The 27997-nt window shown below is 42.8% G+C and overlaps 1 protein-coding gene across 4 annotated transcripts; it reads right to left on the bottom strand.

Annotated features, from left to right (window-relative positions):
* Positions 1-6: 6 nt before the first annotated feature.
* On the bottom strand, positions 7-27997 carry ankrd26 (ankyrin repeat domain containing 26). 4 transcript variants are annotated; one of them, XM_075470333.1, is made up of 45 exons: positions 27934-27997; positions 26637-26925; positions 26082-26196; positions 25776-25949; positions 25228-25334; positions 24993-25130; positions 24675-24829; positions 24535-24561; positions 24220-24256; positions 24066-24135; positions 23913-23964; positions 23619-23815; positions 20857-21028; positions 18691-18752; positions 18510-18606; positions 18136-18240; positions 17628-17695; positions 17471-17540; positions 17334-17378; positions 16442-16717; positions 16255-16356; positions 16100-16170; positions 14709-15524; positions 13460-13635; positions 12894-13109; positions 12309-12339; positions 12063-12204; positions 11720-11933; positions 11372-11555; positions 11112-11258; positions 9773-10235; positions 9011-9516; positions 8718-8870; positions 8328-8503; positions 7969-8062; positions 7788-7814; positions 7279-7356; positions 6876-7010; positions 6652-6764; positions 4406-4553; positions 3968-4258; positions 2608-2843; positions 2226-2469; positions 1022-1067; positions 7-915 (listed from the first exon to the last, which is right to left on the bottom strand). In XM_075470333.1, exons 2-45 carry the CDS (start codon positions 26834-26836, stop codon positions 785-787), a joined length of 7107 nt encoding a protein of 2368 aa, XP_075326448.1. In that variant the 5' UTR covers positions 26837-26925; positions 27934-27997; the 3' UTR covers positions 7-784. The 4 variants fall into 4 exon arrangements, with proteins under 4 accessions (XP_075326448.1, XP_075326449.1, XP_075326450.1 ...); XM_075470334.1 differs by lacking the exon at positions 27934-27997 and adding an exon at positions 27217-27331; XM_075470335.1 differs by lacking the exon at positions 24535-24561.

The following is a 27997-nucleotide window of genomic DNA, read 5'->3' as shown; positions in this document are numbered from 1 at the left end:
CTCTCATAAAGCATTAGATTAAGTTGTTTAATATATGCAATATAGATGCAAATTGATACGATTTTAATTACATTTCACATAAAAACAATATAATCAGAATACAAACTTTCACAATGTTGGAGTGAATGGGATCTCATTATATTATAGTCAGTCTCATTTTGTTACAGTATTTAAGGAATAATGAAAAACAAACAAACTTTTCGTGGGCCTTACATCAAGCCCACGAGAAAGCTGAAATGACACTCGTACAAATGTGGTCACCCTGTTTTCTTTAGCCGGAGAACGCTCCAGCTCGTCCTATTCAAGTATATCTTGTTCATGAAGTAAACGAATAAATAAAATACCGAGGATGACACAATGCTACAAGTAAGACTAAGACAGATAATTGCACCATCTGATGGCACGTAACGAATGTAGTATCTTGGCAAAAGTAAGGATAAATACAAATACTTAGAAATACAGATTTAGAAACACTGACATTCACAAATAAAAGTCAAAATCACAACATAATCCAGAAAAAAAACAAATACTTTTGAGGTTGTCTCTAATTGTACCCATCCAATACATACATACATATGTGTATGTATTTATCATGTATATATATGTGTGTGTGTGCGTGTGTGTCACCCTTTGCTCCTGAGTGGATAAGTGCAATGTGCATTATATATGCTTTTTACATGAAAGAGGACACAAAAAGATGTACAAAGTATGATTCTTGGTGTTGGCTTTAAAGTTTTAATGGCTGAATTCCAACCTTTTGAAGGCAAGCAGCTGTGACGTGTGGTCAGATCCTGTTGTTCTTCTTGAGTACCTCCAAATATTGCTGCGTTGCTCTGCTCAGAGGGTCCAGCTCCACTCTCGAAGCGGAGCCCACGGGTGACATACGGGCCGAGGCAGCATCCAGCTCCGCTGTGGCTGAGGAACCAAAAGAAACACCACGGTTACCGTCTGCATGCAGCTACCGCGTCACGCTCCAACACGAGCAGGACGCGTGCCACGCTTCCAGCTTCAGAGGACTCACCGTTGCTTAATTCCTTTGATATGTTCCAATCCAACTCGCTCTGCATCTGGGGGGGGAAAAAAAGAGGAAAAGCTGTTTCAATATCTGATCTTACAAGCAGGGAAAACAAAGTCTTCAAAGTGAGTAAATGCACATTCAAGGTGAGAGACTGAAATGAAATTTCAACAACACCACCACTATGGAAAACACTAGAATGGAAAAACACTTTTACATGAAACACAGCAGCTCACACCAAACATGCAAGCTCTGTCTTAGAGTGAAGCTGTGTGTTGTTCTGCAGGCTGTTTGATTAAAGGGGGCTGCTTATCGAGCCTTTTTAAATCGCATCACAGGCATTATGTGCCATTATAGTGGTGAGCGTGTGACTGGGGTTTGATTCCTGAATGCATAACAGGCATCACGTTAAAAATTAAGTCACATGAAGCCATTTAAAATGTTGATAAATGCTCTTTAGAGCGTAAATAAATTCATCTTATATACTGTATCAGTGCAAATAGATGTGAAGAAATTAAGTCAAAGCTACAGTTACACTATTATTATATGATTACTGCATTCAAAACGTCATTTGTTGTGGTTTGGTGCTTGGACTTTGGGGCTTTTAGTGACTATTTAACCAGAAAATGTCGACAGGATTCTTAATTTTTGTAAGTTTTTAAACTTAATTATTATGTAGTTGCAGAAAACTCTTTTGACAGTGGAAGGTCGCACTTTTTGTTCGAAGTAGTAAGACAAAGAAAGGACAGCGGCAGCCAGTCAGACACTGAACTAAACACAACTACACACCTGGTTATGAGTCTGGCTGAAGAGAGGAGAGGTGAGAGACAGACTTTTGAGCTAGAAGCTAAAAGAGTGAGAAATACAAGACAGGTTAGAAGTAAAGTACTAATATAAAGACTAGAGACACATAAAGTGCAGGAGGAAGAAACAAAAAGAAAAAAGGGAGAAGAAATCATTTACTTCTGTGGGTGTTCTAGTTTGTTTTTCCACTGTCTGTACAGTGTATTTGATGCAGAAACAGTGAACTGACTTGTGTATAAAAAGCAATGGTTTTCAACAGAACACCACCAGTTACACTATACCAACACAGAAAACACGATGCAAATGGCTTAAAAAAAAAAAAAAAGAAGAATGTAGTCCACATAAAGAATAATTGTTAGTCATCTCCATAACTGAATGAGTGAAAGTGGGATTAAACACAGCAAACCTTGGCCAGATAGTCCTCCACCCTGCTGTTCTGTGCCTCAGTCACAGGGCTAATGAGGGAAAGCCCCAGGCCAAGACTCCTGTTTAGGGGTCCAAGTGTGGCTCCATAATTTGCCGGTGAACCCAAAGCGCCCAGGTCTAGCGAGGGCCCAACAAGGCTCCCATTTGCGATGTTGCTGGTGATGAGCGACCTGCTGCGCTCGCTTAGCAACTTTGAATTGGCTTCTCCGAGCCGACTGTTGGCCCTGTGGATGGAATATAGCAGAAGTGTGTCGGATCACCCCTCCAAAAAGACTTCCACTGTTTAAAAGAACTCATTATTCCCAAATAATGCACTTTCAAAGTGTAGAGGTTCAGCTCATTGACTGTAAATTCATTCTAACCTCTCGAGTTTAGCAGACAGGGACTTGCGGAGGTGAAGCTCCTCTGTGTAGAGTTGCCGGTATCGCTCCAGCTCTGTGCGTGTGGAGTCTCTTTGGTTAAGGCTGTCCTGCTGGGTGGTGCGGGCCCGGCCCAATTCTCCCTCCAGCTCCCGAATCTTCTGCTCCAGCTGCGAGCGCAGGTTAGCCTCGTTGGCAGCTTTAATCTGATCTAGTGCTTCTTGGGATGCTGCCTGAGACTGGGCGAAACACACAATCATCGTAAGTCAGGTTTAGAGACGTTACGGTGAGCGCAGGCATATAATCGAGCAAGTTTCTGGGAGAAGCTAGCGAAAGCAAGGAGGAGAAGCTAGTCGGTGGGTTTTCCTCTGGTTGCTAAAATGACAGATGAGACATGTTTAGGACTGTGACAGAATGAAATGAGATTTAACGTCTTACCCAAAGACGTTAAACTACTGCAGGAGTATTCAATTAATTTGGAGACGCTGCAGTATCCCATCAAACATACCAGCGAGGACACGGGCCTGCAGTCTTCATTTTTTTTAGAAAGCCGTTTGACAAATTTAACCCATAAACAGTTTGGTCTGCCACTAAACAGACAAGATGTGGCACTGTTCCCACCATTTATCTGAGAGAGACTACGAGTACAAATGCATTTTCTGTCTCGACGACAGGACTGAAAGCCCAGGCCGCTGGGACTCCACTGCCCCAGTGTGGCTGAACCTCCAGAGAATAGTCAGCCAAAACTATCACGTTCATGTCCAGACCAAGGACAAATGAAATAAGAAGGGCTGCTATTTCTCACTCACCGAGCACCAGAATCATAGATTTTTCCACAGAGTAGGAATCAGCCGCTTGTGTTCTTCACTTCTAGCGACACACTGACAGAGCTCTAACCCTAACCCAGGGTCTGGCAAAGTGATGCAGAGGGCCGCTTTTCCCTGGGAGAGACACCTCTTTCTCACACAGAACTCTCAAATTTGACCTGAAAAAATAACCTCTTAAGTTATTATGAAGATTCACGCTATTCAAGCCATCTATCAGGGACACACCGTGACTTACGAGAGGGCATGTTTTCTCCCTGTTTGCACCTCTCTTCTACGATCTCTCTTCAGAATCGATGAGACCTGCGCAGTAAGCCCATAGTTCTGCCGCTCAGTGAGTGAGAGTTCGCAGTCCTGATCACGGTTTTTCACTGACGTTTCTTCTTGTTGAAATTAGTGTAGCAGAGGGACTTTTGCCGTTTTTGAAAGAGACTTTGATGAAAAGCTGAGTGGCTGAGATGTGGGCGGAGCTTATCAGCCTATTCATAGATCTCCTAACAAAAACTTGATCCGTTTTTTTTCTCTCTATTCTTTCTTACCTGGAGGAAGAGGTTGACCTGCTCCAGTTTATGTTGTATCTCTTGCCGGGCTCTCTCCTCTGCCTCGCGCCGGTACTGCTCCACCTGACTTTGCTCCACCTGAGCGGCCTCCATTCGACGTCTCAGGTCCAGTACCTCCTCCTCCAACTGCCTCTTGCTCCTCTCCAGCTGATCATTACTACGGCTCAAGCTCTTCTGAGAGGCCAACTGATCCTTAAGCTCCCCGTTCTGTTTTTCTAGCTGGCTGCGACGAGATGTTTCCACCTCCAGCTGCGCCTGCAGATCATCCACCTACAGACAGAGGCCAAGATTAAAAAAACCTGAGGCGGGATATTGCATGTAAGGGACTGAATGGGGCAACTTTAGAATGTGGCTGAATGTACCATTACAAGTAATACTTTAAGTAGAGGTTTAAATACATGGAATTTTGGCCCAAACCTTGTCTTTTATTCTTCCAAAGGCACCCTCGGACTGATTGTGTCTGCCCTGGTCTATCCGAAGACTGTTCAGAGGAGATCCGAACTCTGCTCCAGCAGCATCTTGATCCCGCAGTTTCTTCTTTGCCGTCTTCAGTAAGGTGCGCAGCCTGAAACACAAATTAACAAAGTCCACTTTGTTAAAAAAGCAAATATCCAAAATAAACTAATCAAATTATCAACTAAAAGTAACGGATGTACACAAACCGGAACCATTACTGCAAACAACAAAAGCTTTTGTACACTGCATTAAAATATATGGTGTATAAACCATTGTTAGTTTTATGTACACCAATGTGCAAAACTACCCCTCATTTCTATATATTTTGCTGAAAAGAGCCAGACTTACGATGTTATTACATGGTCTTGAGCTATAGCTCTTCAGGCTTTCTGAACATGTTTCAAGGTTTTTCTTTGGACATCACTCCTGTTCTTGACTCCCTCCATTGGCTTCCTGTCCTTTATAGAATTGATTTTAAACTTTTAATGTTTGTTTTTAAAGCTCTAAATGGCCTCGCCCCATCATATTTATCTGAGCTTTTAACAGTCCGCAATCCTGGTAGAGCTCTGAGGTCAACAAATCACTTTTTGCTTGAAGTGCCCAGGTCAGAATACAAACACTGGGGTGACCGAGCCTTTTCTGTCGCTGCCCCCAGGCTCTGGAATAAGCTCCCCATTGAGCTGCGTCTTATTTCTGACCTGGGCCTCTTCAAATCTAAGCTAAAAACCTACTTATTTAGGATTGCTTTTAATACCCAGTAGTATGATGACACTTTTATCTTATTTGATTTTGTTGTATTTTATTGCTTTTATTGTTTTAATTGTTTTTTACTTATTCTTCTCTTTATTTATTACCTGCTGTAAAGCACTTTGGTACATCGTAACAATTGTTTGTAAAGGGCTGTTTAAATAAAATACATAAAATACATTGGCTATTTTTTCACATATTTTAAACACCAGTCCTTGTGGAATGTGCGTTATTGCTTGTTAGGCCAATTAACGTTGACACATGTATCATCCAAGCATAAACAGGCATCTAAATCAAAGGATGAACCAGTTTTGTGTCAACACCCGAAAGACAATTTAGCAAAGAACCCATTTTAAATTGTATCTTTAGACACATCGTTACTCGCAGCTTTGTAAAGAAACATGATTTGTTCCAATAACTTTAGTTGCCCCTGTGAAAAAGCCCAAACATAACAGTTTGACGGGTATAGAATGGCATTTTTGCACCAACAGGGAGATTTCCCAAAGGGCTATTAGCTGAAAACTTGGCATTTCTCAGAATGGTGTGCAGTGTGTCCTTAAAAAAAAATTGAGGAAACTGGAGAAGTGGAGCACAAAAGAAGTTGCATCCCCCAAAAAAACTGAAAGTGGTGTCCATAAGAAATGGGGAAAAAAAAATCCTTCAAAGATCGGATAAAAAAAGGACGTGGGAGACGCATCTGGATTTTCTGTTGATCCATCTACTGTTCACTGAAGCCTCTGAAGCCATTCTTAACGAAGGGAAACAGGGAGAAAAGGCTGAGGTGTGCCAAATGACACAAGAAGTGGACGGAAAATCAGTGGCAACAGGTCTTATGTAGAGATGAATCCTCCCAGAGTCCAGACTTAAGCATTCTTGACTTGATCATCTTGACAGAGAACGGAACAAAGGGCAGCCGACATCCAAAGAAGAGCTTTGGGATGTCCTTCAAAAAGCCTGGAGAACTATTCCTGAAGACTACCTAAAGATATAACAAGAAAGCTTGTCTAAGAGGGTTCAGGCTGTGTTGAAGAATAAAGGTGCTCATACTAAATATTGTCTTTCAAGCTTATTAGAATAGCAAAAACTATATGTTTTTATCTTAAATACAGTAACCCATTCCATTTATGTTTGCACATGTTTCATTAAATGACTGCACCCATATCCTGTTTTCTTGGTAATTTATAAGGAAAATCAAACCAGGCACAATTAAGGGGGTGAACACAGAACATATATATATATATATAAATATAAATAAATAATTATGAATGCATGAACACCCTATGATACATTCTAAAAACATAGTTGTGTTGGGAATTTATAAAAGCACAACCTTTACAAAGGATACAGACACTGGAGTGCCACAGCCATATAAACCAGGAAAGACTGTTCTACTGGAGCTTAGGTGTGTCTATGTAGTAGGAGGCACAGCCACAGGTCACAGGGGGGAGTTTAGGAGTCACCTGTACATTTCTTTTTGAAGCTCTGTGTTTCTCTTCATCTCTTCATCAATACGAGCGTCGACAGCCTTCTTCTGCTCTGTGATTTTCTTGGCTTTCTTCTTTTCAATCTCCATCTAGAACACAGGCAACATGGCAACAAACTTTTGAGACCCAAATCATTTGTTGCCATCAGGACAATTCAAATCCTAAGAGTGGGCCGCGTGGGAGGGAAACACCATGATCACCTGGGTGCTCAGTTCCCCCTTTTCCTTTTCGAGCTCTGCCAATCGCACTCCCAGCTTCGAGCGGCTTTTCAGCTCCTCCTCCCACAGGGCCTGAGAGTCCTGGGCTGTATGAGACAGCACGCTTTGTTTCTGGACCTGCAAAGAGGATGAAAAACACAGTTGGTCAACAATTTAATAAATAATCAAGAGAATAACTGTTGAAAAGAAGCATCCGATCATTTTTTCCTATAAAAATTCCTCTTTTTCTCCTCATCTGTTTGATCTCATCTCTGATTCAATTTGAGCTCTAGCAAAAAATATTTTGCTGCTTTGATTAGGGCTAAATCAAGAAAAGAAGACTAGAGCAAGGAGATGGAAATAATCTGATCATTTCATAGTGAGGAAAACAACACAGGCCACCAACCTCTCGATTAAGTTGGTCTTCCAAAGTCATCTTACTGCTTTGGAGATTTGTTACCAAGTCCTCCAAACGTCCACGGACCTACAGAGAGAAGAAAAGATTTGCGAATAAATAAATGAAAGACATTTTTTGGTTAGTTTTAGCTGTTAAATTTCCCATTCGTGATTTTAGGGAAGAAAAAAAGAAGCACACTAAAAGGAAGTGACATGCATCACACAGCTCCAGACACAAAGACAAGAATGAAAGGAAGACACCGTGGACAAAGAGAAAGAAGATTAAGGGAGAAAAAGACATCTTTCCATCACCAAGAGAAACACAAACCAACACAAAGATATTTCTTCCTCCGTATGTTTGGATTCTTCATCTAGTAGGTGGTGCTAAAAGACCACAAAGCCGAGATGCAACTCACCCCACGAAGAGTATCATTTCTATTATTCTTTCCATTCATATCAATGAATTAAAAAAAGAATAACCCCACACAGAGAAGCTAAACCTACGTCCACAATACTAACCCCTCCTCCAGGTGAGCAGTCAGTTAGCTGGAAAAAGATTGAATAGCTTAAAATAGGATAACGACTTTCATTATATAGAGTCAGTTATTCGAGTCAGGATGTTGCTCAGCTGTAAAAAGGTAGATAAAGTGCACTGAGACCCAGTGAGATCCAGTAACTGAGTTAGGTTTTTAGTACTCACTGTGGCAGCTTCCTGAGTCCCTTTCTGTAGAGCATCAATTTTGTTAGACTGTTGCTTAGCAGCAGCTTCCAGTCTGGCATTCTCAATCTCCAGCCTGGTGAGACAACACATTTACACTCGGGGTCAAAGGCATTCATACTGTGTTGACATCAAAACATAACCAGGGTCATGGCTGAAAATGTTTTCGCTGAAGAATAGTGAAGGTGTGATTATTTTACTCGTGACGTTTGCTTGTCCCACAAGGTTCACGTGATTGTTTTTACTTTTGTGACTTTGTGTGTACGCAGTATCTAATCAGACAAAATCCTTTGAGTAATGAGACACTCATTTGTGCGAGGACAGCACGTGTTTGCAAATACTTTTGCACAGCTTCCTCCAGCTGTTTGACGGTGATATCGGAAGCTGCAGCGGCAGACAGCGCCTCCTGGAGTTTCTGAGCCGCAGTGGACAGTTCTTTTTCCCTGTCATCCAAACTGCTCTTCAGACTGTTGATACGTCTCTCCGCCTGCACATATTCATCTTCGCTTTCCTCGAGCTATGTGACACAGACAGAACATCAAGCTCAGCCAAGCTAATGAAAATACAAGTCATTTCTGCTTATGACCAACAGTTTTTATCACCTACTGATTTTTAACTAATTTAATCTCAGAGAACTTGAAGGTTTTCATTACTTGGTAATCATTCACATCTCATCTCAGAGGAGTGATGAGGATATGCCGCCACAAGGTGTCACTGTTTCCTGACATTACCTTCCCTTTGAGCCTGTCCAAGTCTTTGAGGAGCCGAGCCTTCTCTTCCTCCAGGTCATTACGATAGCGTGTGTTGACCTCCAGGGACGCTTCGCTCATTGACAGCTTCTTGAGGGAGTCAGCGAGCTCCTGCTGCACCTGTCTCAGACTAGTCTGTGCAGATAAAGCAAGAGAAGGCAGGGGCTGCTTAGATATAAGTGGAGATCCTCAGCTGGCCTGTGGAATGAAGTCTAAAAGTGGGTCTGGTGAAAGAAGTTGGGTAATCTGCTTACCCTGGACAGTCCTAATCTTACCTCCCTTTCATTCTTCTCTTCCTCCAACTTGTAGATCTGGTCGCGGAGGTCAGCAGCCTTACTGGCAAGCTCCTTATTTCTCTCTTCCACTAGCTGAACCCTTTCCTCACAGTCGGAGCGCAGCTTGGACAGAATGTCACTGAAGCGCTCTTGTGCATCTGTCACAGCACGCTCCTTTGCAACACCTTTGTTTTGGGCCTCTTCTAACTGTTGACGTAGTAACATGGCCTCGCTCTGGGCTTGGGCTAGCCGTTCATGCGTTGCTTCTTGGCGAGCTCCGGCACGGCTGACCAACTCCCTCTCGGCCTGCAGAGTGCCTTCTAGCTCCTTTGCGCGTGCGGCACCCTGGTCCCTCTCCCGCTGGAGGACGTCGAGCAGCAGGCCCTTTTCGGTGAGCTGCAGCGTGACCCGATGAACTTCATTCTCCAGGCTGTTTGCACGAGCCTCTGCCTTGGCCAGCTTCTGGGACAGGCTGCTGACTGCCTCTCGTTGACTGGCTGCTTCACCTTTAAGAAGAAATGGTCTCAGTTAGGCCAACAAAAAGATGATTAGACAAAGAAATGCCCCCAAAACAAGAAGGTTTCTTGAACTGGACAGCTGCTGCAGCCCAGAGCAGGAAGCAGCACAGACCAGACAGAGCAACTCATCAAGGGGACACTTAATCTGTGTCATGGTTAAGAATGCTACAGGTTCTGTGTTTTACATGATGAGATATTAAAATCTTAAGCTTGAAGCTGTCTTGGCAACACTTCTGTAACTAACCAGTAAGTCTCTCTTTGAGACGCTGGTGGTCTTCCTTCTCCCGGAGCAGAGTTTTCTCTGTCTCAGAGTGAGCTGCCAGGCGAAGCTCAGCCTCCTTTACGGCTCCAGCCAGTCGGCTGCGAGTCGAATCAACCTCTGCCTCCAGCGCTTCGCGAGTCTGACGCTCGTTTTCCAGCCGGCTTGTTGTTATTGCCAACTCAGACTTCAGGGTGGTCAGCTGGTTATTGCAGCTGAAGACAGTTTGGGTCACGGCTTCGTTGCTGAGTTTGAGATCTCGTCGAACATCTTCGAGCTGTTCCTTGAGGGCCTCGTTCTCCTCCAGAAGGTGGCTCTCTCTGAGACTGCTGTTCGCCTTTGACCGTTCAAGGTCTGTCCTCAGCATGGTTAGCTGCTCCTGTAAGGCAGAGGTCTGCTGAAGAAGCTCCCTCTCCCTGTCGCTGGCCTCAGTGAGCTGAGACAAAGCCTGCGGGCAGGCGCCAAGAAATATCAAGTTAATATTGCCTGGAGTTCACAGGTGTTCTCTCTAAAGCATTATTAGTTCCCAGAATTTCAAAACAATCATCCTTCAACAGCATTTAACTTTTTTGACAGTTGGTGACACGAGTATTCAGGTCATCATGACACAAAACGCTGTGAACTGATGTGTCACATCGATGCCCAGGCGGCCTAAGGTACACACCGCCACAGAGACAAGGCTTGCCTAACTTTGGAAAGAAGAAGCATGTGGCGGTATAGTAGTGCTTGCACACGTGTGTGCGCCTGGCGAGCATGTTGAGTGCACGTGCACACATCTGTTCCAGTACTAATAAATACAGAACTACACTGCTGTTCCTAAGATAACCAGAACAAAAAGAAAAAAAACAAAAAACTGTTATGTGCCCGACAACATCACTGAACAGGCTACCAACAAAAACAAGCCTCATACTAACCAGGGGTGGACGAGGATAATCAAATATGTAATAATTTGAAGTACGGTTGCTAGTTTTGATTAACTATTTATTTGCTCAGTTAGACACCAGTTTTGTGCTTATAAACGCCAACCACTTGGGCACTAACTGGCGGTATCCATCAGACTGTATTACACAAATGCACTACTTAAGCGATTATATGCACGTTGTTAATGATTTGTCAGATTTTGAGATTTCCATCAAGATATCCATTAACCTAAAAATCTAAACTTGTGGATGAAAGCCCAACTACTGACTCGCTGATGAGTCGTGCCGCCCTGCAGACACCTTCCGAGTCATGTTTTTACTAACTTCCATGTTGAAATATCAGTGGTCAGCGCTGTGAAACTATACAGCCATTATATAATCGGTCGACCACTAGTTAGAATCACCTCGTTGCTTTTGCTCATGCTTCTTTTGTTCTCCTCCTCCATCTCCTGCTGCTTTCGTAGATGGCTGCTGAGCAGATTTTCCTGCAGAGTCCGTGCACTGCGCTCCTGAGCCAGCAGTCTCTGGGTCTCACCGTGGTCCTCTTCAAGCTGGGTGTAAAAACATATAACCCCCGTAATTTAAAAACATCTCGTTTGTGGTTTACGTCACAAAATACACGTTGTAAGGCAAATGACTATAACAGGACATCAGGAAAATGTACTTGTTTCATGTTGCTGATCAGCGTTCTCATCTCCAGCTCCAGGTTTCTGAGTGTGAGCTCCACCTTCTGTCTCTCCTGAACCTCGACCTGATGCTGCTCCTCCGTCTTCCTCAGCTTATCTCTGGTAGTGTCGTACATCATGTTGGCATTGCGACGATTCTCCTGCTCCTGTTTCAGCTGAAATCTACGCCAAACAAAGCAGAAATTTCAGGTCGTCAAATCAAAACACATTGAAAAAAAAAAACCTACGAAACAATCAACCGCATAAAATATGATGCACAGAGAGGGGACTGTAAAAGAAGAGGCTACAGGGTGCTGTAGTTTTGAACGAAGGAGGCGGTTGCTCACTTGAGGTTTGTGACTTCAGTCTGTAGTTCCAACTGGTTGCGCTCCAAAGCAGACTTGACGTCTTTGACTTCCTCCAGCGAGGACTTGAACTCCACCCTCTCCATTTCCAACTGGCTCACCTTGTCTGCCAGGTAACCGTGGCGACTTCTTGCCTTTTGGATGGAGCGTTCGTATTCATGGAAAATGTTCTGCAACTTTGCAATGCTCGTTGAGTCTGCGGGATAAAACACGTTAGTCTGTAAGAAAGTCTTTCACGTCCCACAGTGTTAAGAAAATGTCAGATTTTAGGTTAAAAAAAAATAATAATTATTATTTTATGTATCTGAAAAAGCTGAATCAGTACCCAACGTGGCTGAATCCAGCTTCGAAATGAGGAGGGACGCGTGACGGTAGCCTGAAGTGGGTGAGTCCATGTCATCTGTGGCTGTGTCCGATGACTGAGTGAGTTCATCGAAATCTTCTCCCATGTCCATTTCTTCAGAGTTCTGAACACGGAAACAAAGCGTGGCCTTAGTATCATTCACTTTCTTATTCTGGTATTCAAGCTTCCCCCCAGTCCATCCAGATGCTGACAAAGTCTGTGCTTTACCTTCCTTTTCTGTCGTCCACTCGTTGACATCCTGGGCAGAGCAAACAGGGGGGAGGAAAATAAATCATTTGAAAGGCTGGTGTTCAGGTTTAGGAGCTTTAAAGACACAGAAGGGTTGTTGGAAGCGTAATGGTATAATGCAGTATACGAGTCAAGTTCTGGAAACCCAGTGGTTAGCCATGCAACTCCGTTAGTGGGGAAAGAATTTAAATAAGGCATCCTAATTATCGCCCACCACCAATATTGTTGAGTTTTGATCAGACTGAACGCACTGTGTATTTCTGCCTTAGTTTGCTCAAGCAAAATTAAACTGTTGTAGCGTTTTAGAGGTTTTTGTGTTCATAGATGTCGCTAATTAAAAAAAGAATTAGAATTAGAAAGTATCAATGACTTCATTATTTTTTTTCCCCATTACTCAAGTTTTTGCTCAAACTTGCAGACATCCTTATTTCCTGTAGAAAAACCCAATGAGCCGACCTCGCTGTGCCATCTATATAATACACCTTGCGTTCAGACTAATAACACCTTAGGGGTTAGTGACAGAGAGATAAAATGGTACACAAAAGTGGCATACTGCATATATACCTTCCTTCATCGTCCGACACGTCACTTAAAGAGCTATCGTCAAACACAGAGAGAGGATCTCCGTTAACATGCGTGTTGGTCTGAGGGGCTCTGCTGCACCGGGCCCCTCTGACCAGCTCCTGCTGTAAGGTCTCTTCTACAGCTTGCTTCTCTTGTTTCTTGCTATTGCAGCTCTGCCGGACTGGGAGATGCAATTGCACTGGAGCCATGCTGGTGCTATGGAGAGCAATAAACCTGATAGTCAATGACCTGCGACGTCTACAAGTTGGGGCGTTCAGAGGTTCAGAGAGACCTTACTAAAATTCAATAAAAGGACATTTAGAGAGGGGTTCTTTCTGCTGAAAGTGAGGTAAAAAAAACAAAAAAAAAAACACCCACAGATTGAATCTTATGAAATGCTTTAGAGGCCGAGAAATAATTGGTGTGTACAGTAATATCCGAATATAGGATGACTCAGTGAGAACTTGATGGTTGAGGTTGATGGTGTTTTTATTTCCGCCCCTCGTAAAAATAAATGCCAGAGCCTAAAAATGCACAAAAGCTACAAAAAGTAAAACAATGTTTACCTTTTGGCGGCAACAGGCTGCTGTTCCTGATGAATTGCTCCAGCTTGACTTGACAGGCGGCCTAAAGCGGTCTCAGGTTTCTCAGAAACAACTTCCTCCAGTGTGGTCCCACAACTATCCCGGGAAGCACTTGATTTTTGAACCTCCACGACAGGCTTTGCCGTTCCTTTGTCGACCTGAAAACAGAACAGTACGTGCAGTGTTTGACCTGAGACTCACCCAGCTGAGAGAGGTTGTGGCCAGCTTTTTAAGATGCATTTTGGAGCAGGCACTTGCACACTCCTGTCATACATAATTTAGTGTCACCCCTCCCGTTGGAGACCTAACACCTTACTGTTGTTACTCTATTCGACATTTTCTGTTAATTAAAAGCATGAACATTTCCATGCAACACAATGCTTACTGCAGAAGTCTCAACGACGCAGCTGAGACTAGAATAACTGAGTCGAATATGAACAGCAAGCGCTTTTGAGAAGATCTCAGTAAGAATTACGGGTTAATCGTTACATCCAGATCTCTTCAAGGACAATTTTTTAGGATTTCAAATAGGATGTTGCACATCTCATTCTACGGGACCATTCCAGACATTACTGTAGTTGTTGTTCTGTGTGAATTAAAATGTCAAATTGTGCACAGAAAAATGATCCATCGTGTTTCCAACACTGAGACACACAGACACTCAAAAGCCTGATTGAAGAGACAGATCCTGCATGTGTAAAAACAAACCAAAGCACAGCGTGCATAAGATAATGAAGAAGAAGAAGGTCGGGTCTAAAAGATGTAAACATGCAAAGTCTGTGCACAATAAGACGCGTGGCTACAAAAGAGCATACGAGACTGAACCTTCGGTAGTTTGGGAGTAAAATGCCAATTTCTTTTTGCTCAAAATCTGAACCAAAAGCTTGTTGTGAGTCGTGAAAATATCACTGAAATAAATAAATAAATCTCCACTATAACTTCTTCGAGGTTGGTTAAAGTGACACAAATATGTATGGAAAAACGTAATTAACTCCACAACTACAGAAAAACCACAAGGACAGGACAAATTACTGGCTAACAGAGAAAAAGATTAGATCACAGTGTTATGACACAGGTGAGCTAAAAAATAAATAAATAAATAAGATGATGAATGAAATGAAAAAAGAGAAAGAGATGCAATCTAGAAGGGACTGTGGGACAGGCGGCCATCTTCTACCTCTTTCCACAGTTGTGTCTTTTCTTTCTCCAAATTGAGGAAGAAAGTCCCTACCTCCATTTTAAACCTTTCCACGTCTTCTTCCAGCTGTTCATCAGAGACACGGGGATGTCCGCTTTGTGAGGGTGGCTGAGACATGGCTAACTCCTCGAGGTTGGCCTCTGGTCTTGTAGTGTTCCTCTCAGCTTCATTTAGGTTCACAGTTGTGCATTCTACGATTGGGTCCACATGTCGCTTGGTCTCATCTTTCAGGTCATTCGCGCACGCGTTATCGTCACCTAAAGTTTTAGTAGAATGATTTATGTTGTCTATGCTCTCCTTTGCTGTTGTGAGCGGTGGTGAAGCAGATCCCTGCACGTCATCGGTAAGAAGATCCGCTGCCTGACAAATACTGCTGTCACTACAAGGCTGCTCACGGTCCTGCATCCTCTGCTCGCATAAGGAGTTGTCAGGGGACTCTGCCGCAGAATCCTCCAGTCCAGACTCTCTCTGCTCAGGTATGGTGAGAAGGACAGTGCTCCTCGCTCTGGTTGTAGGGCGAACAATAACTTCCCCCTCTTCTTCGTCACTTGACTCTTCCGCTCCTGAGGTGGATGCAGAAGCGGCCCCTTCCGTTGTATCTTCTGCTGTATGTGTTGATTTAAACAGCTCCCCAAACATCTCCTTTAATTCACCAGCAACGCTCTTGAAGGTGGATTTCACCTCCTTTTTCTCCACCTCTACCCAGAGCTTCTCATAACGGTTCTCCCACGGAGGATCGTCACCCGAACCGACTCGGACTTCAGGACAGCACTGATCTTTAAAGTCATCCTCCGTGTGGCCAGAGTTATTCAGAGCTACCTCACATCTATCTACTGCATCATCTTTTTCCTTTGATGGCATGAGGGGACAAGGGAAAACACAGGAGACAAAGACAAAAATGCAAAAACCAAGTTTTGACATAATATTCAAATAAACACGGAGACATTTCAACTATGATTTCTAAAACCTCATCTTATGGAAAACTGTTAGCAAGTTAACATTTCACAACACGAAATGCAATTAAATGTTTAATCATATAGTAAAAAGCTACAATTGACTGGCCTTATTTTTTACCACCCTAAACAGAGCTATGTAAACTGCCGTATCTTTGCTCATGTTTTTGCCACAGTAGGGATTTGTTTTGCCTAAACAAGTTGTCAGTATAGCAGCAGTAGCCATCTGACAGCTTCGTCTCAACTAGCCATGAGGCTTGTTCTGCTTAGAAGTTTCAATAAACATCATTTTAACATTTGTATTGACAGAGATGAACTTAACCACCTTTAAGGAGACCCAACCAATGCAAAGCAACGTCACACAACCACGTGTGCACATATTTACCAAAACATGACCTGCTGGGAAAAGTACGAGTGCATCAAAGAATTAACATAAGTAGGCGGGCTTGATATTTTCTAAAAACTTCTTACCGCTTGTTCTTGGTCATCAAACTCGGCGCTACTTTTAGTGTCTTTTACCATCAGTGAGAGTTCAGGGGGACCTGAGGGGGAGACAGAGGCATTACCTTGAAAACAGGGCATCTACAGAAAATTTAGGCCAGTTTAAAAACACCAATGAGCTCTACCTGCTTTAACCACATTTGGAGGCTCAGCTATATTTTGAAGATGACTGTCAGCCGGAGAAGCGCTGCCAGGGGATGTTATCTTGTCTGGTTCCCAGTCCGATTCTGATGGAAAGCATAAGAAAGAGACGCTCTTAAACAAGTCCAGATGCTGTGTTGGAGAAGTATGCACACGCATTGAACATCTTACTACACTTGCCCTCCTCGCTTTCTGGTTTCTGAAGCACCATTTTCCTTGTGCGAGGTTGGGGTTGGGGGGCAGATTTAGAGGGAGTGCTAGGCAGCATCATGTCAGCACTGATGCTCCTCTGAGGTGTTGTGGCTGCTGCAGGTGCAGCGTCTTCTTCCTCCTCCTTAAGAGAGGAATTGGAGCGTTCTGGAAACTCTTCAAGCCCAGGGGAGGCCATTCTGCGGCCAGGCAGCGTCTTCTTACTGGTAGTGCTGGCGGAGTCCCAGTCTGATGCATCTGCAGCATTAACACAAGAAACTGTACGTTAGTAAAAAAAAAAAAAAAAAAAAAAAAAAAAAAAGAGAAGTTGTTGAGGGTAAAAGGTCAGTTTACACTGGGATAACCATTACAGCCCAGTGCTTTGAGTGCACTCATGACCACAGAGCAGATCTGGGATAGGCTTCTACATTACTGCACTACCATACAGTTCTAGTGAAAACTGTTCTACTCATCTAAGTTTGCTTATCTTTACTGACCTGCTTTTCGCACTTCAAAAAGAGCGATGATAGAAAAAAAAGGGGGGAGGGGGCAGAAAAGTCAGTGCTGTGTTTTCAGAGAATGTCGTTAATCAAAACAGAAAGAAACTCTGAAGAATCTGAAACTGAGGCTTTCACAACACAGACCGTTGGGTAATGCTCAGTTTCCCAGCTGTGACACTGTAAAAGGTGTGTGTGTGTTTGTGTTTGTGTGTGTGTGTGTGTGTGTGTTGGGCATGGTAACAATGAGTCATTAGGTAGCAAACAAACTCAAGCAATTAAGGGAATGAAAAGCAGACAAAAATAGAGCGTCACATGAGAGGCCCACAGACTTGAGAGCATCTAATCAAAGAGGAAAATGCAATATTTCTTCTCACCTTCAAGATCGTCAACATCACCCAAACCGAGCTCTTCCATCAAGTCTGTCAAATTGAAACAAAGCACAACATTACATGCCAAACACTCCCTCGAATGAAGCTTTCTAGTTTTTATTTTTTGATTCTATTCCGCTTACCTTTCTTTTGGTCAGAATCTCCATCGAGTTTGCTCAAAACGCTAAGCGGTTCCCATTTTGCCTTCTCATTCTAGTAGAACAGAAAAACGACATCATTTTGAATCCAACAGGTTGAACGATTCATTTCACCCTCTGTGGTGTAAGTAGCGGATCTTACCTCTTTCTGTATACCATCACCATCATCAGCGTGCTCCCCTCTGTGATCATCGTCACTGTCGTTTCCAGCTGAAAAGGACACGTTCGTTACCCTTTTTTGACACATCCTCCGTAAACAGCCAAACTGTACCCTGGTGACGCACGATAAGTTTGCAAGAACAATGTGGAAAGCATTCTCATGCAATTGAGCTTAAGGTTAATTAGCATGAACATACAGTACGTGCCTACGCATCAGCCCAGGATGGAGATTCTGGTTACAGTTCTTTTTTTTGGCATAGTTCAGCATCAGCAAATATTAGTAACATTTTAACTAAAACTTATCAAAAAAAAATGAGCAGGTTAAGTGGAACCACTGGCAGTTTAAGTTTCATATATGGAAAAAATGGTGTTCATTGGCAGCAGGCAGGATGGAGAGGTGTACGATGCATGCATTCCCTTAGGGCGATCATGGCGTGATGGCAAGGTCTCTGTTATGATTAGCATGAGCCCATGAGTCAAGACTTTCATACCCTCTCCCTGGCTGCCTGTTGGCTTGCCTACACTCCTGCGAGGCTCTAGCTCTGCCATCCTACTGCCTCCCTTCCCTCTTAAAAAAGAAGGAATGTAAAACAAGTCTACGAAAGAAAAGTAACACATTGTTGGAAAGTCCGTCTCGCTCCGTATATTCAAAATGACATTTTAACTGAAAACAGGAAGCTTGGACAGTTTTTCAGACAAAATGAACGCATGCATTAACAAGTTAAAGTGCTCTTTGCTGCAGTTATGAAAGATAAATAAGGTCAGACTGTTTCCGCTGCATGGAATGGTGCCTGGGATGATTTGGTTGCATTTAAAATAAAGCAAACAAGAAAAAAACATGAAGGAAGTAGGGAAATGGACATACTTTCTTTAAGCGCTTCTTCATTAGCGGACACCTCGGGATTCTGGATGTGCAAACTTTGTCTCTCTTCACGAGGTAAGTTGGAGTTTTCAGAATGTGACTAAGGAAGAGAAGAAAGTTGCTTGGAAGCTGAGAGGCTAATATCTCATCCAAAGGGGTTTCCCAACTCATGTCCTCAACGTACCTCAGAGTCCCATGAATCCTGCTCTTCTTCGCCTTTCTCCAGACCCAGCTCAGACAGAAAATCTGTAAGAAAGATGAGGACCAGGTACGATTACATACTTCACAGGAATGCAGTTTTACAAGTGATGCCTCGGTTTAGCGTCTAAAGTCATGCAAGAACATTTTCGTATTTTTATTCTAAATTTCTCTCACTTTTTCCGTAAGGTCTTGTACGTGCGAACACGCCACGTCAGATTCAACAAACGCTCTTAACTTCGGGAAAAGTGTGTAAATGAACTCCGTAAATGATGAATGATGATGAATTTCACCCGTGCGTATTTAAGTGCACGTGCATGAGAATAGCAAATTTGCATACTCCACTCCCAAAATAATACCATATAAGGCTGTGCTTCCTCTCTCCTGTGCCAGGAAGGGTTGAGTGTTGAGTCATAAGAATGGCATCAAGGCGCAAAAAGAACAACTTTACGGGCTCTGAGATTGAAGTTCTGCTTTCAGAGATCCAGAAAGGAAAATCTGTCATTTTTAGCATGTCAGCAGTGGAATTACGGGACCTGCTAAAGCGAAGAAATGGGAGGCAATTACGAGTGCTGTTAATTCCGTGTCAACTGTAGTTCGTAATGTCACAGAAATAAAGAAGAAATGGTTTGATATGAAAATGGCTTAAAAAAAAAACATCTCGTCATGGCCAGACGCTCGATGACTGCAACTAAAGCCGTGCAATCAGGTGTTGCCTCGTCATGATGGCACTTTGATGGTTCAGGTAGTGGGAGACTCTCGTTCATGGCAATATTGTGCAAAACGCAGCATGCCAGAATAATCCACCTGGCTTTCAGCTCAGTGCGCTCCACAACGGCACGGGTGCTTTAATGCGTTTGTGTGTGCAGTCTATTGCTCCGATTATGTTTGGCAGTCCAGCCACGGCATGAAAGTCCCACTTAATTTGTACTTGTTCGACAGCGGTGTATGGGAATTTGATGTACCATGGGTCAAGACCAATTTCCAGAGTTCCAAGACAGAATTGTGAACTTTACAGTATATAAAGGCGTCATCTATGAGCAAAACATGGTTGAATTTTCCAAGTGCCACAACTGTGCTGTTTGCAGAGGACATGAGAACTCAAGAAATGAGTTGTACACTGTTAAGTGTTTGAACACAAAGTGTCCAGCAGGGAGGCATGGCATTATTCCCTTCTGTGCAATGATTTAGCGTGCTGTGCTCACTGGGCTCCCTTCTCTATTTTGTGTGTACATGTGATCACATTTTTGTTTAAACCTTTATCTAACAGATACAGAAGTCCACAAAAAATATTTTCAGTGTCTTAACCAACCAACCTCATTGTATTTAGTAAATACAATGAATAATTCAAAGCTAGCAACACACACTCAACGTTGGGAGAGAGGCAAAGACAGAGAAGTTTTCAGAATGTACGAGAAACAGCATTCAGAAAGAGATTCTCCAATCAGCTGATTAACTGGTAACAGGTGAGGGTGTCACCATTGGGTATAAAAGAAGCCGCAACCAAAAGAGGAGTTTATCCAAGCGAGCATGGGCCGTGCCTCACCGTTTTGTGCCAAAACACCATCGGTGAATTACTGATCAGTTAAAAAAAATATTCGATTTCTAAATACAATGTAACTTTGCTTAATATTTTGAAAAGATTCAGGAAGTCTAGGGATATCTCAGTGAGTAAACGCTAAGAACGGCAACCACCGTTGGATGCGCGTGACCTTCAAACCCTGGAGCAGCACTGTCTGAGAAACCATCATGACACCATGATGGATATAGCTACATGGGCTGGATATTAGTTGGTTAGGGTACACACTGAAAATCCTTTCCTTGGACTTGTGTGTTAAATGATGAATTAACAAACGACAGATTTAGATTCTTAACATTTCAGTAACTTTTTTTGGGAAATGGGGTTTCTATATAATCATTTGTATTTTGTTATTGTGTCAGAAAATCTTGAATAAATCTCGGATAGTTACACTTATCTATCCAAAACAGTTTTTCAAGCAATACTGCAAATCTTTTAGTCAACTCGCCAGTGCAGGTTGCAGACAAGAGTCCAGATTTATGTTTTTCATAGTAGCGACTTAGCAGGGCTGCACTAACATTTCCTTGATAAACATGCAGATGCAGCTTCCGTTAAGAAGAAACCATCTCTTACCTCTTTTATTATCCTTAAGGACGTGTGCTTCAGGAACAGGCGAAGTGGCATCAGCAGACTCTGCACTATCTTCAGGCTGATCATTCTCTTCTGATTCATCTCCTTCCTCCTCTTCCTCCACTTGCTCCTCCTCTTTGTCATCATTATCCTCATCCTCAGTAGAATCTTCTTTCTGTGTAAAGACAAATAGAAATAAAATAAGTAAAACCTACTTACTGAGCTTATGTTGCGAGCACCTTTAACACCAAAGCACTAACCCAAGAACAAGCACATGAAATAATAAGGGATAAAGGTGTTTACAGAGGCCACACTGTGCTACATTCTACACTGAAAAATGTCCTGTTATACCTGAATGTCAGCCTCTTCAACGCCTCTGTGCTCATGCCAGCTCATGCCTGTGTTCTCCCCCTCATCAGGTGAGTCTACATCAACATCATCAATGTCAGTCTGAGGCAACACTTCATCAGACAGCGTGTTCACATCTGACTCATTGTGTTGACTGCTGGGGTCATCATCTTTAGCGTGGGGACTTTGGTTAAGGTCACCTGATGGCTCTCTTCTTTCAGTAACAATGGCACTTTTATTTTCAAGTGGAACATATGCTGTTAATCTAGCCCCTTGGTCATCGACTACGTTGCCACCTACGCACAGACGCTCATCAACAGCGTTACCAGAATCATCCAGCCCATGGAGCCTTTTAACTGTGGAGCTGGCGAAGTCGTACTGCAGATTTAGATGCTCGCTGTCCGAGTCCTCACTCGACTCGTCTTTGCTCTGACCTTGTTTCTCATCAGTCCCCAACTTTTCTCTCTCTGGCTCGTTATCCTCTACAGATTCATGATTTCCATCAACAATAGAATAAGGAGCCACTTCGTCATCGACGTCGCTCTCAACATCGTCTGTCTTTGCCTCTTCTGCTCTCTTTTCATGTTCGGCTCTCGTGGGCGCCGGCTTCAGTGACAGCAAACCGGTTGGGTCAGAAAGAGGTGTTATCTCCATTGCCCTCTGCTTTTCGGATTCATCACTTTCATCTTCATCATCCCAACTACTATCCTCCTTATTGTTCTCAGAGTCTGATTTTCCTTCCATTGGTGACGGCTGAGCCACCAACTCTATATCGTCGTCCTGTAGTGTTTGGATTCCGGTTGCGTTGTCATCCTCAGGTACTATTGAAACTACAAGGGAGGGGTCATTTGACTCTTTTTCAATACTTTCTATTTCTTCTTCTTCTTCTTCTTCTTCTTCTTCTTCTAAAGAGCTCTTTTGCTGATCCGTGGTTTGGTCTGCTGTAATAACATTTGCCTTTGAATGTGGCGCTACCGCTTCACATTTGGTGACTGGGTCAATATCATTTTGGTCGTTATTTTCAGAAGAATCCCATTCGGATTCATCTACAGTTGCTACACCTGCTCGGTTTTTGGACTGTGGAGAGCTTGCTGCACTCGGTACTGGAAATGATTCACGTTCATCTGTCACTGGCTTTGGTGAGACACATTTGGTAGATGGCGACACGGGTGATGAAGAATCCCATGAGGTATCAGGCCGGTCTTCATTTGGAGGTACAGTAGCCGGAGAAGGCACTGAAGCAGCTTCCGGCTGCAAATCTTGTGCTTTAACTTGACTTTCCTGCGGAAGAGTCTCATTGTTGGCATCACTCTCCTTGGGTATGTCAGTGTCACTGCCCTCTAGTGATGAGCCCCATGAGGACCTACCTTTCTCTCCTTTGAAAGCCCTTTTGCGTGACCCAGCATCATCTTCTGCATCAGACGCGCTGTCTGTGTTTTCTGTATCAACCTTGGCAAGTACATTTCTTTGATAAGCAATCAAGGTGCTGGGATCAAATCCTTCAGTTTTATTATCCTCCTCATTATCACTATCATTCCACATGTTGTCACCACTGTTTTGTTTTGTCCAGGAGTCATCGTCATCCTTTTCTGCTTCTTTCTCGGACTCTTCCTCATTTGCCTCGCATGGCGACTGAGCATCTGTATGAAGTATGGGTGCAGCGGGGCCTTCTGTGGAACTTTGGTTTGAAATGATTTTTTTATCTGATGACCTTAAACCTTCCCTCCCAAAACTCTCGTCCTCATCAGAAAATTTAGATTCTACCCTAATGGCCGACACGACGCAATCCTCTGCTACATCCAACGTTGCTGGCGTTGCACCAGTCTCTTTTCTCGCGGGGCAGTTGAGCTTTGTTTTGACATTTTTCTTCGAGGCATCATCACTCTCATGTTCAACTCCAACAGGTGTCCCACTGTTGTGACGGACATCGGAACTGTGCATGTTTGGAGTCTCAGAGTTGTCACTATTAAGAACAACAGCAATGGTGGGTTTCTGCAAATCTTCAAAGTCAGCAGCATCGGCCTTGGCGGCAGCTGCGCAGCTGTCTTCCTCCTCCACAGATCTGTCCTCGTCTTCATTCTCTTCCCCTTCTTCACTTTCTTCATATTCTTCTTCGTCATCATCCTCATCCTCTTCATCCTCATCTTCATCATCCTCATCCTCATCCTCTTCCTCTTCTTCTTCCTCCTCCTCTTCTTCTTCTTCGTCTTCCTCTTCCTCTTCAGACTCCTCTCCTGCGCTTCCTTCCGGAGACTCTGACCTTTTATTACTGCTCGAATGCGGCTCTGAGCACATCTGTTTCCCCCTCTCGGCTGAACTGTCTGTTCGTTTTCAGCATTTTGGGAGAGAAAAAACATAGAAGGAGAGAAAGTTGTCACAGACATGCAACTGACAAAGCTCTGACACAAATATTTTACCTTTCTGTATGTTGGAAGAGGAGTGGAAGTCATCCGGGGTGATTTTGAAAGGAAGGGAGGAGGAGGGGGATCTACTGGGTGAGGCAGGGTTTTGCTGGAAGATAAAGCCTTTGGCAGGGAGGGGATTCTCTGGACTCTATTGTCACTCTCTGGCTCTGATTCTGTGCCACTCGAGGATGTGTCAGGTAGTGCAGAGGCTACAGGTCAGGCAGGGATAATAAATTACTACCAAACAGTACCAACGATGGAAACACTGATACTGTAAGTGACAAAAGTTTGAATGATTCTTGGTACCTTTTCCCTTTTTAGATCCAATCATTTTGCTCAGGTTTACTTTTAGTGGTTTCTGAAACACAGAACACAGTATGAAGGTTAGAAAAATTACCAAAACAAAACACTTGAAGAAATAAAATCAACGGACATACGGCAAAAATGAGAAGCATCAACCTTTTCAATTCTTTCAGATTCATCCTCATCCTCCGACGAAGGCCATTCATCAGCAGCACTTTTTGAAACTCTGAGAAAGGAAGAGAATCACTTAAGGCTGGGGGATTGGATTGCAAGTATAAATTGTAAAATACATTAAGAAAAATGCGCTTACCGACTTAATGACTCTGACTGGGAGTTGTCCTCAAAATCTGCAACAAGGCCAAACAACATATTTTCAACTTATCCGCGTCTGAATTCACTTCAACACCAATATTAAACGTGTCCCGTAGCGAGAGCTCGGGAGCATCGAAATCTTAAAAAGCAGCATCAGCAAAGAGAACATGGCACCACAATCTAAGCAGCAGGGAATCTGAAAACAAAAGGACTGATATTGATCCGTAGTGATCAACAATCATCTTTAATGGCAAATAAATAACACTCTTCCACTAATTTTGCTCACAATTTTTTTTTTATCTAAGTATAGTACCTCCCCCTGCTTCATTTGCTCCATGTTCTAGATCCAGTCAATAGGTTATGCATGAGGAATGAATAAAATAATCAACGTCAGTAACGAACACATACCGCGAAAATAATCACTTTTATTCTCATATGATGAGAACTGCCTACCATCTTTGTCAGTGGCTGGTCCTCCCAAAGAGAAGCCTGCTTCACGGTCTTGGGAGGGACTGCCAAACATTTTTTTCTTCTTGCTTGGACCTTGACGTGACACCGAAGCCCCATCAGCCCTCTGGGTACCGTGCTCTATTATCAGGAGGGAACAACTGCAAAAGAGAAAAACATGTCAAAATGTCAAAATATCATAGTCCTGCAAAAGAAAAAGAAAACCGCAGTTTAATTCTGTGTTTCACTCAAACACCCAAAATGTATCAATCACAGTGGAATTATCAGTCGAGGAATATAAGCTCAAAGACAGAAGGAGCTTACGGATGATGTCCGTTCATCACTGCATAGTCATCAGCTGACCATCCTTTGGTATCCTTGAGTGTACTGTCTGCATCATATTGCAACAGCAGCTTCACCATGCTGATTTGTCCATTGCCAGCAGCTAACATTAACAGGGACCTGCGGGTAAAAATCAACGGCAACACACGGACTGTAAACAACGAAAAGGACCCATTATTAAGCGTTCATTACAGATGGTTTGTTGCTCGGTACTGACCTGCGGTCTTGGTCCACAGAATTCACATCAGCCGTCTCCTTGAGGAGAAACTCAGCCATCTCGATATGGTCCTCACGGACTGCTACAGTCAAGGGTGTGAACCCTTCCTGTATCACAGATCATATGCAAAAACTTTATTAGCAAGATTTTTGTTGTAACTTATATACACTCAACAATGCATAAGATACATTTAAAAACATACCAACAACCACGGTTCACCTTTCTTGAGACATACATTTATAGATTTCAAAATAGAAAAGCATAGGGGTGACAATAAAGAAATAGCAATGAATGAAAGTGTGTTGAAATAGTTGTGCTGCAAAAGCCAAGAAGCCTTGATCTACAGCTCAAAGACAAGTAAGTTAAAGCTTAAAACTGTTTTGATCATGTAATGGTACAGTATATCAAATATTCTTTAAAACCTAGCATCTTAACTGAATCCATATTAAAAATATATTTGCTAAACTTCGGTTTAAAACAGAGGACAGTCCTAATGTTTGGCTAAAGTGTGAGACGCTGTACAGTGATAAAGACAGGTACAGGATCACCTTGTTTTGAGCGTTGATTTCAGCCTCATGCTGCAACAATAATACAGCGGTGGATATAGAAGGGATGTTTGCCGCTAAGTGGAGGGCTGTATTGCCATTGATGTCCACCAGGTTAGGCTCAGCATGGTTTTCCAGCAATATGCTCACACAGCGCTCATGCTGGCCCTGCACCGCCTGAAAATGTTCCACAAATTTCAGAGACATGGATTGATACAAATCTGGAAAACATTCCATGAAGGAATATCTATGAAGTTGTGCATTTATGAAAGATTCACTCTGTCTTGGAGTGTCATCAATCAGGATTACCTTCATTAAGGCGGATCTATTTTGATTGTCGCATAGGTTAAGCTTGGCTTTGCTCTCAACCAGGAACTGCACCACCTCAACATGACCACTGGCACAGGCAATATGAAGTGCAGTTCTGCAACAGTGGAGAGTTTCTCAGAATGCAAGCAATAATGTTCTTCCTCAACACTTCACTGAAGAACTTGACATTCTTTACATCATCATGCGTATGGTTCTAATTTAATCATTAAATTCTCTTCATTACAACCATTCTGTAAAATACAACAAGTGCTTGCTTCAGTTACTTTTGACACTTACTAAATGTAAATGGTAACTAGATCCTACTGTGAAACACAAGTTGAACAGAAACAATGGGGTGTACGTTTCATTTAGTACTCAACAGCGGTTTGAATATAAAATGAGGCATTCCCAGAAAACAAATACAAAAAAGTAAATGCTACATGCATACTGTACACATAAAAACACATGAATGATATCAACAAGAAATATTGCAAAACCATTATTTATTCTCTACAGAAAACTTGAATGATGTGCCAACAAGTGCTTCTTACTTACCTATTCTCCTTGTCAAGTTGATTGATGTCATTCTTTTTAGCAAGCTGCTTCAGCTTAGCCAAATCACCCAATAAGGCAGCCTTGTGAACCTTCCCGAGGTCCTTGTCTTTCAGGTCATAGCCAGCAGAAAGCACACTCCCATTGTCAGGGGTACCAAGTGGCTGTTTCTTTTTCTTAGTAAAGCTAAATATCTTCTTCATTGTATATGGCAGCCCAACATTGCCTCTGAACCGTCACTACCTTCCACCTTTCTGCTGCTGGAGGGTCACTACAGGCGACTCTCCCATCCCTAAAATAAGACGTTGAAAGCGGATTAGAAACCTATATAGTGCTGCGTACACTGTGGTGTCGCTTAATATAAGACTATCACAATTACAGTTCCTCGAACGGTAATAGAAGGTAAAGTGGCTGCCGAGCATTCACACAGTAGTATTCGAGTCCACGTATCAAGAGGTAATACGCATTCTGTGTTGTATCTTGTTACTGCAGCGCAGTGTTGGGTGACGGCGAAACCTAGCTGTCAAGCTAGCTTTTCAGAGGTGCGAACTAGAGCATACCTTACAAAAAGACGTCCACTTACATTCTGCAACGATAAAAGCTGGGCTTGAAAACACCCACCCGTGTTTCAATGTTATATTGGTTTTGGTGCTATTACAACGTATATAACAGCCAACTACGTTAGCTTAGGTCGGTGTTTCAGTGTAGTTAGCGATGAAGCTTCTGGGTTGTTACCATGGTGACCAACTGTAGAAATGATACTTGACATAGTTTTATTTAATAAGTTAATGACCAGAACTACCATAGACACAAATAAATAATTCCCCGGTGTTAATAGAAGTTAAAAATAAATACAAAATGTTCTAATTATTAAAAAAAGGAACTTATATTATATTTCAGATTAACTGTTGCCTAGCAACATTATCTAGCTTCGGATGGCTCCGTGCTGCGCCTCCCACGTTGTCACTTCACCAATGATGCAAGCCGCCACATTTAAAATGAACGTGCGGTAGAGCCAAGCACATCAGGGATTATTGCAATCGTAACACTAATGCAACGCTATAAGCGGCTCAAAGATCCAACACGTATGTAGGAGTCTAACATGCCTGGAAAACTGTAACACTGCTAACTGTATGCTAGTTAGCGAACGCTAAAAATCAAACATAGGGAATATTTAATTAGAGTGCTGACTTAAAGACCAATATAGAATGTTTATATAAGTATGTGAGTGTTTAACCCCAATTCATGGGAGCATGTGTGTTATGTGTGGTAACAACAATATGATAAATCAAATACTAACCTGTTGATTGTCGGAGTCAAGTCACTTTCATTTCAGAGCTAGCTTCAAGCTAACGAACGTATGC

Source organism: Odontesthes bonariensis, chromosome 7 (assembly GCF_027942865.1).
Source record: "Odontesthes bonariensis isolate fOdoBon6 chromosome 7, fOdoBon6.hap1, whole genome shotgun sequence".
Classification (NCBI taxonomy): Eukaryota; Metazoa; Chordata; class Actinopteri; order Atheriniformes; family Atherinopsidae; genus Odontesthes; species Odontesthes bonariensis.
Note: the sequence above shows the minus strand (reverse complement) of the source record. Positions and strands in the feature narration are given on the sequence as shown.

Excerpts from the sequence above, each read along its gene's own strand:
- ankrd26 (XM_075470333.1), bottom strand. The coding sequence starts at position 26,836 with ATGAAGAAGATATTTAGCTTTACTAAGAAAAAGAAACAGCCACTTGGT. Across the intron at positions 23,816-23,912 it reads TGGATCTAAAAAGGGAAAAG|CCTCTGCACTACCTGACACA; the intron begins GTACCAAGAATC and ends CCTGACCTGTAG. Across the intron at positions 8,504-8,717 it reads TGGACAGGCTCAAAGGGAAG|CTCGAGGAAAGCGAAGATGA; the intron begins GTAATGTCAGGA and ends TGTGTCACATAG.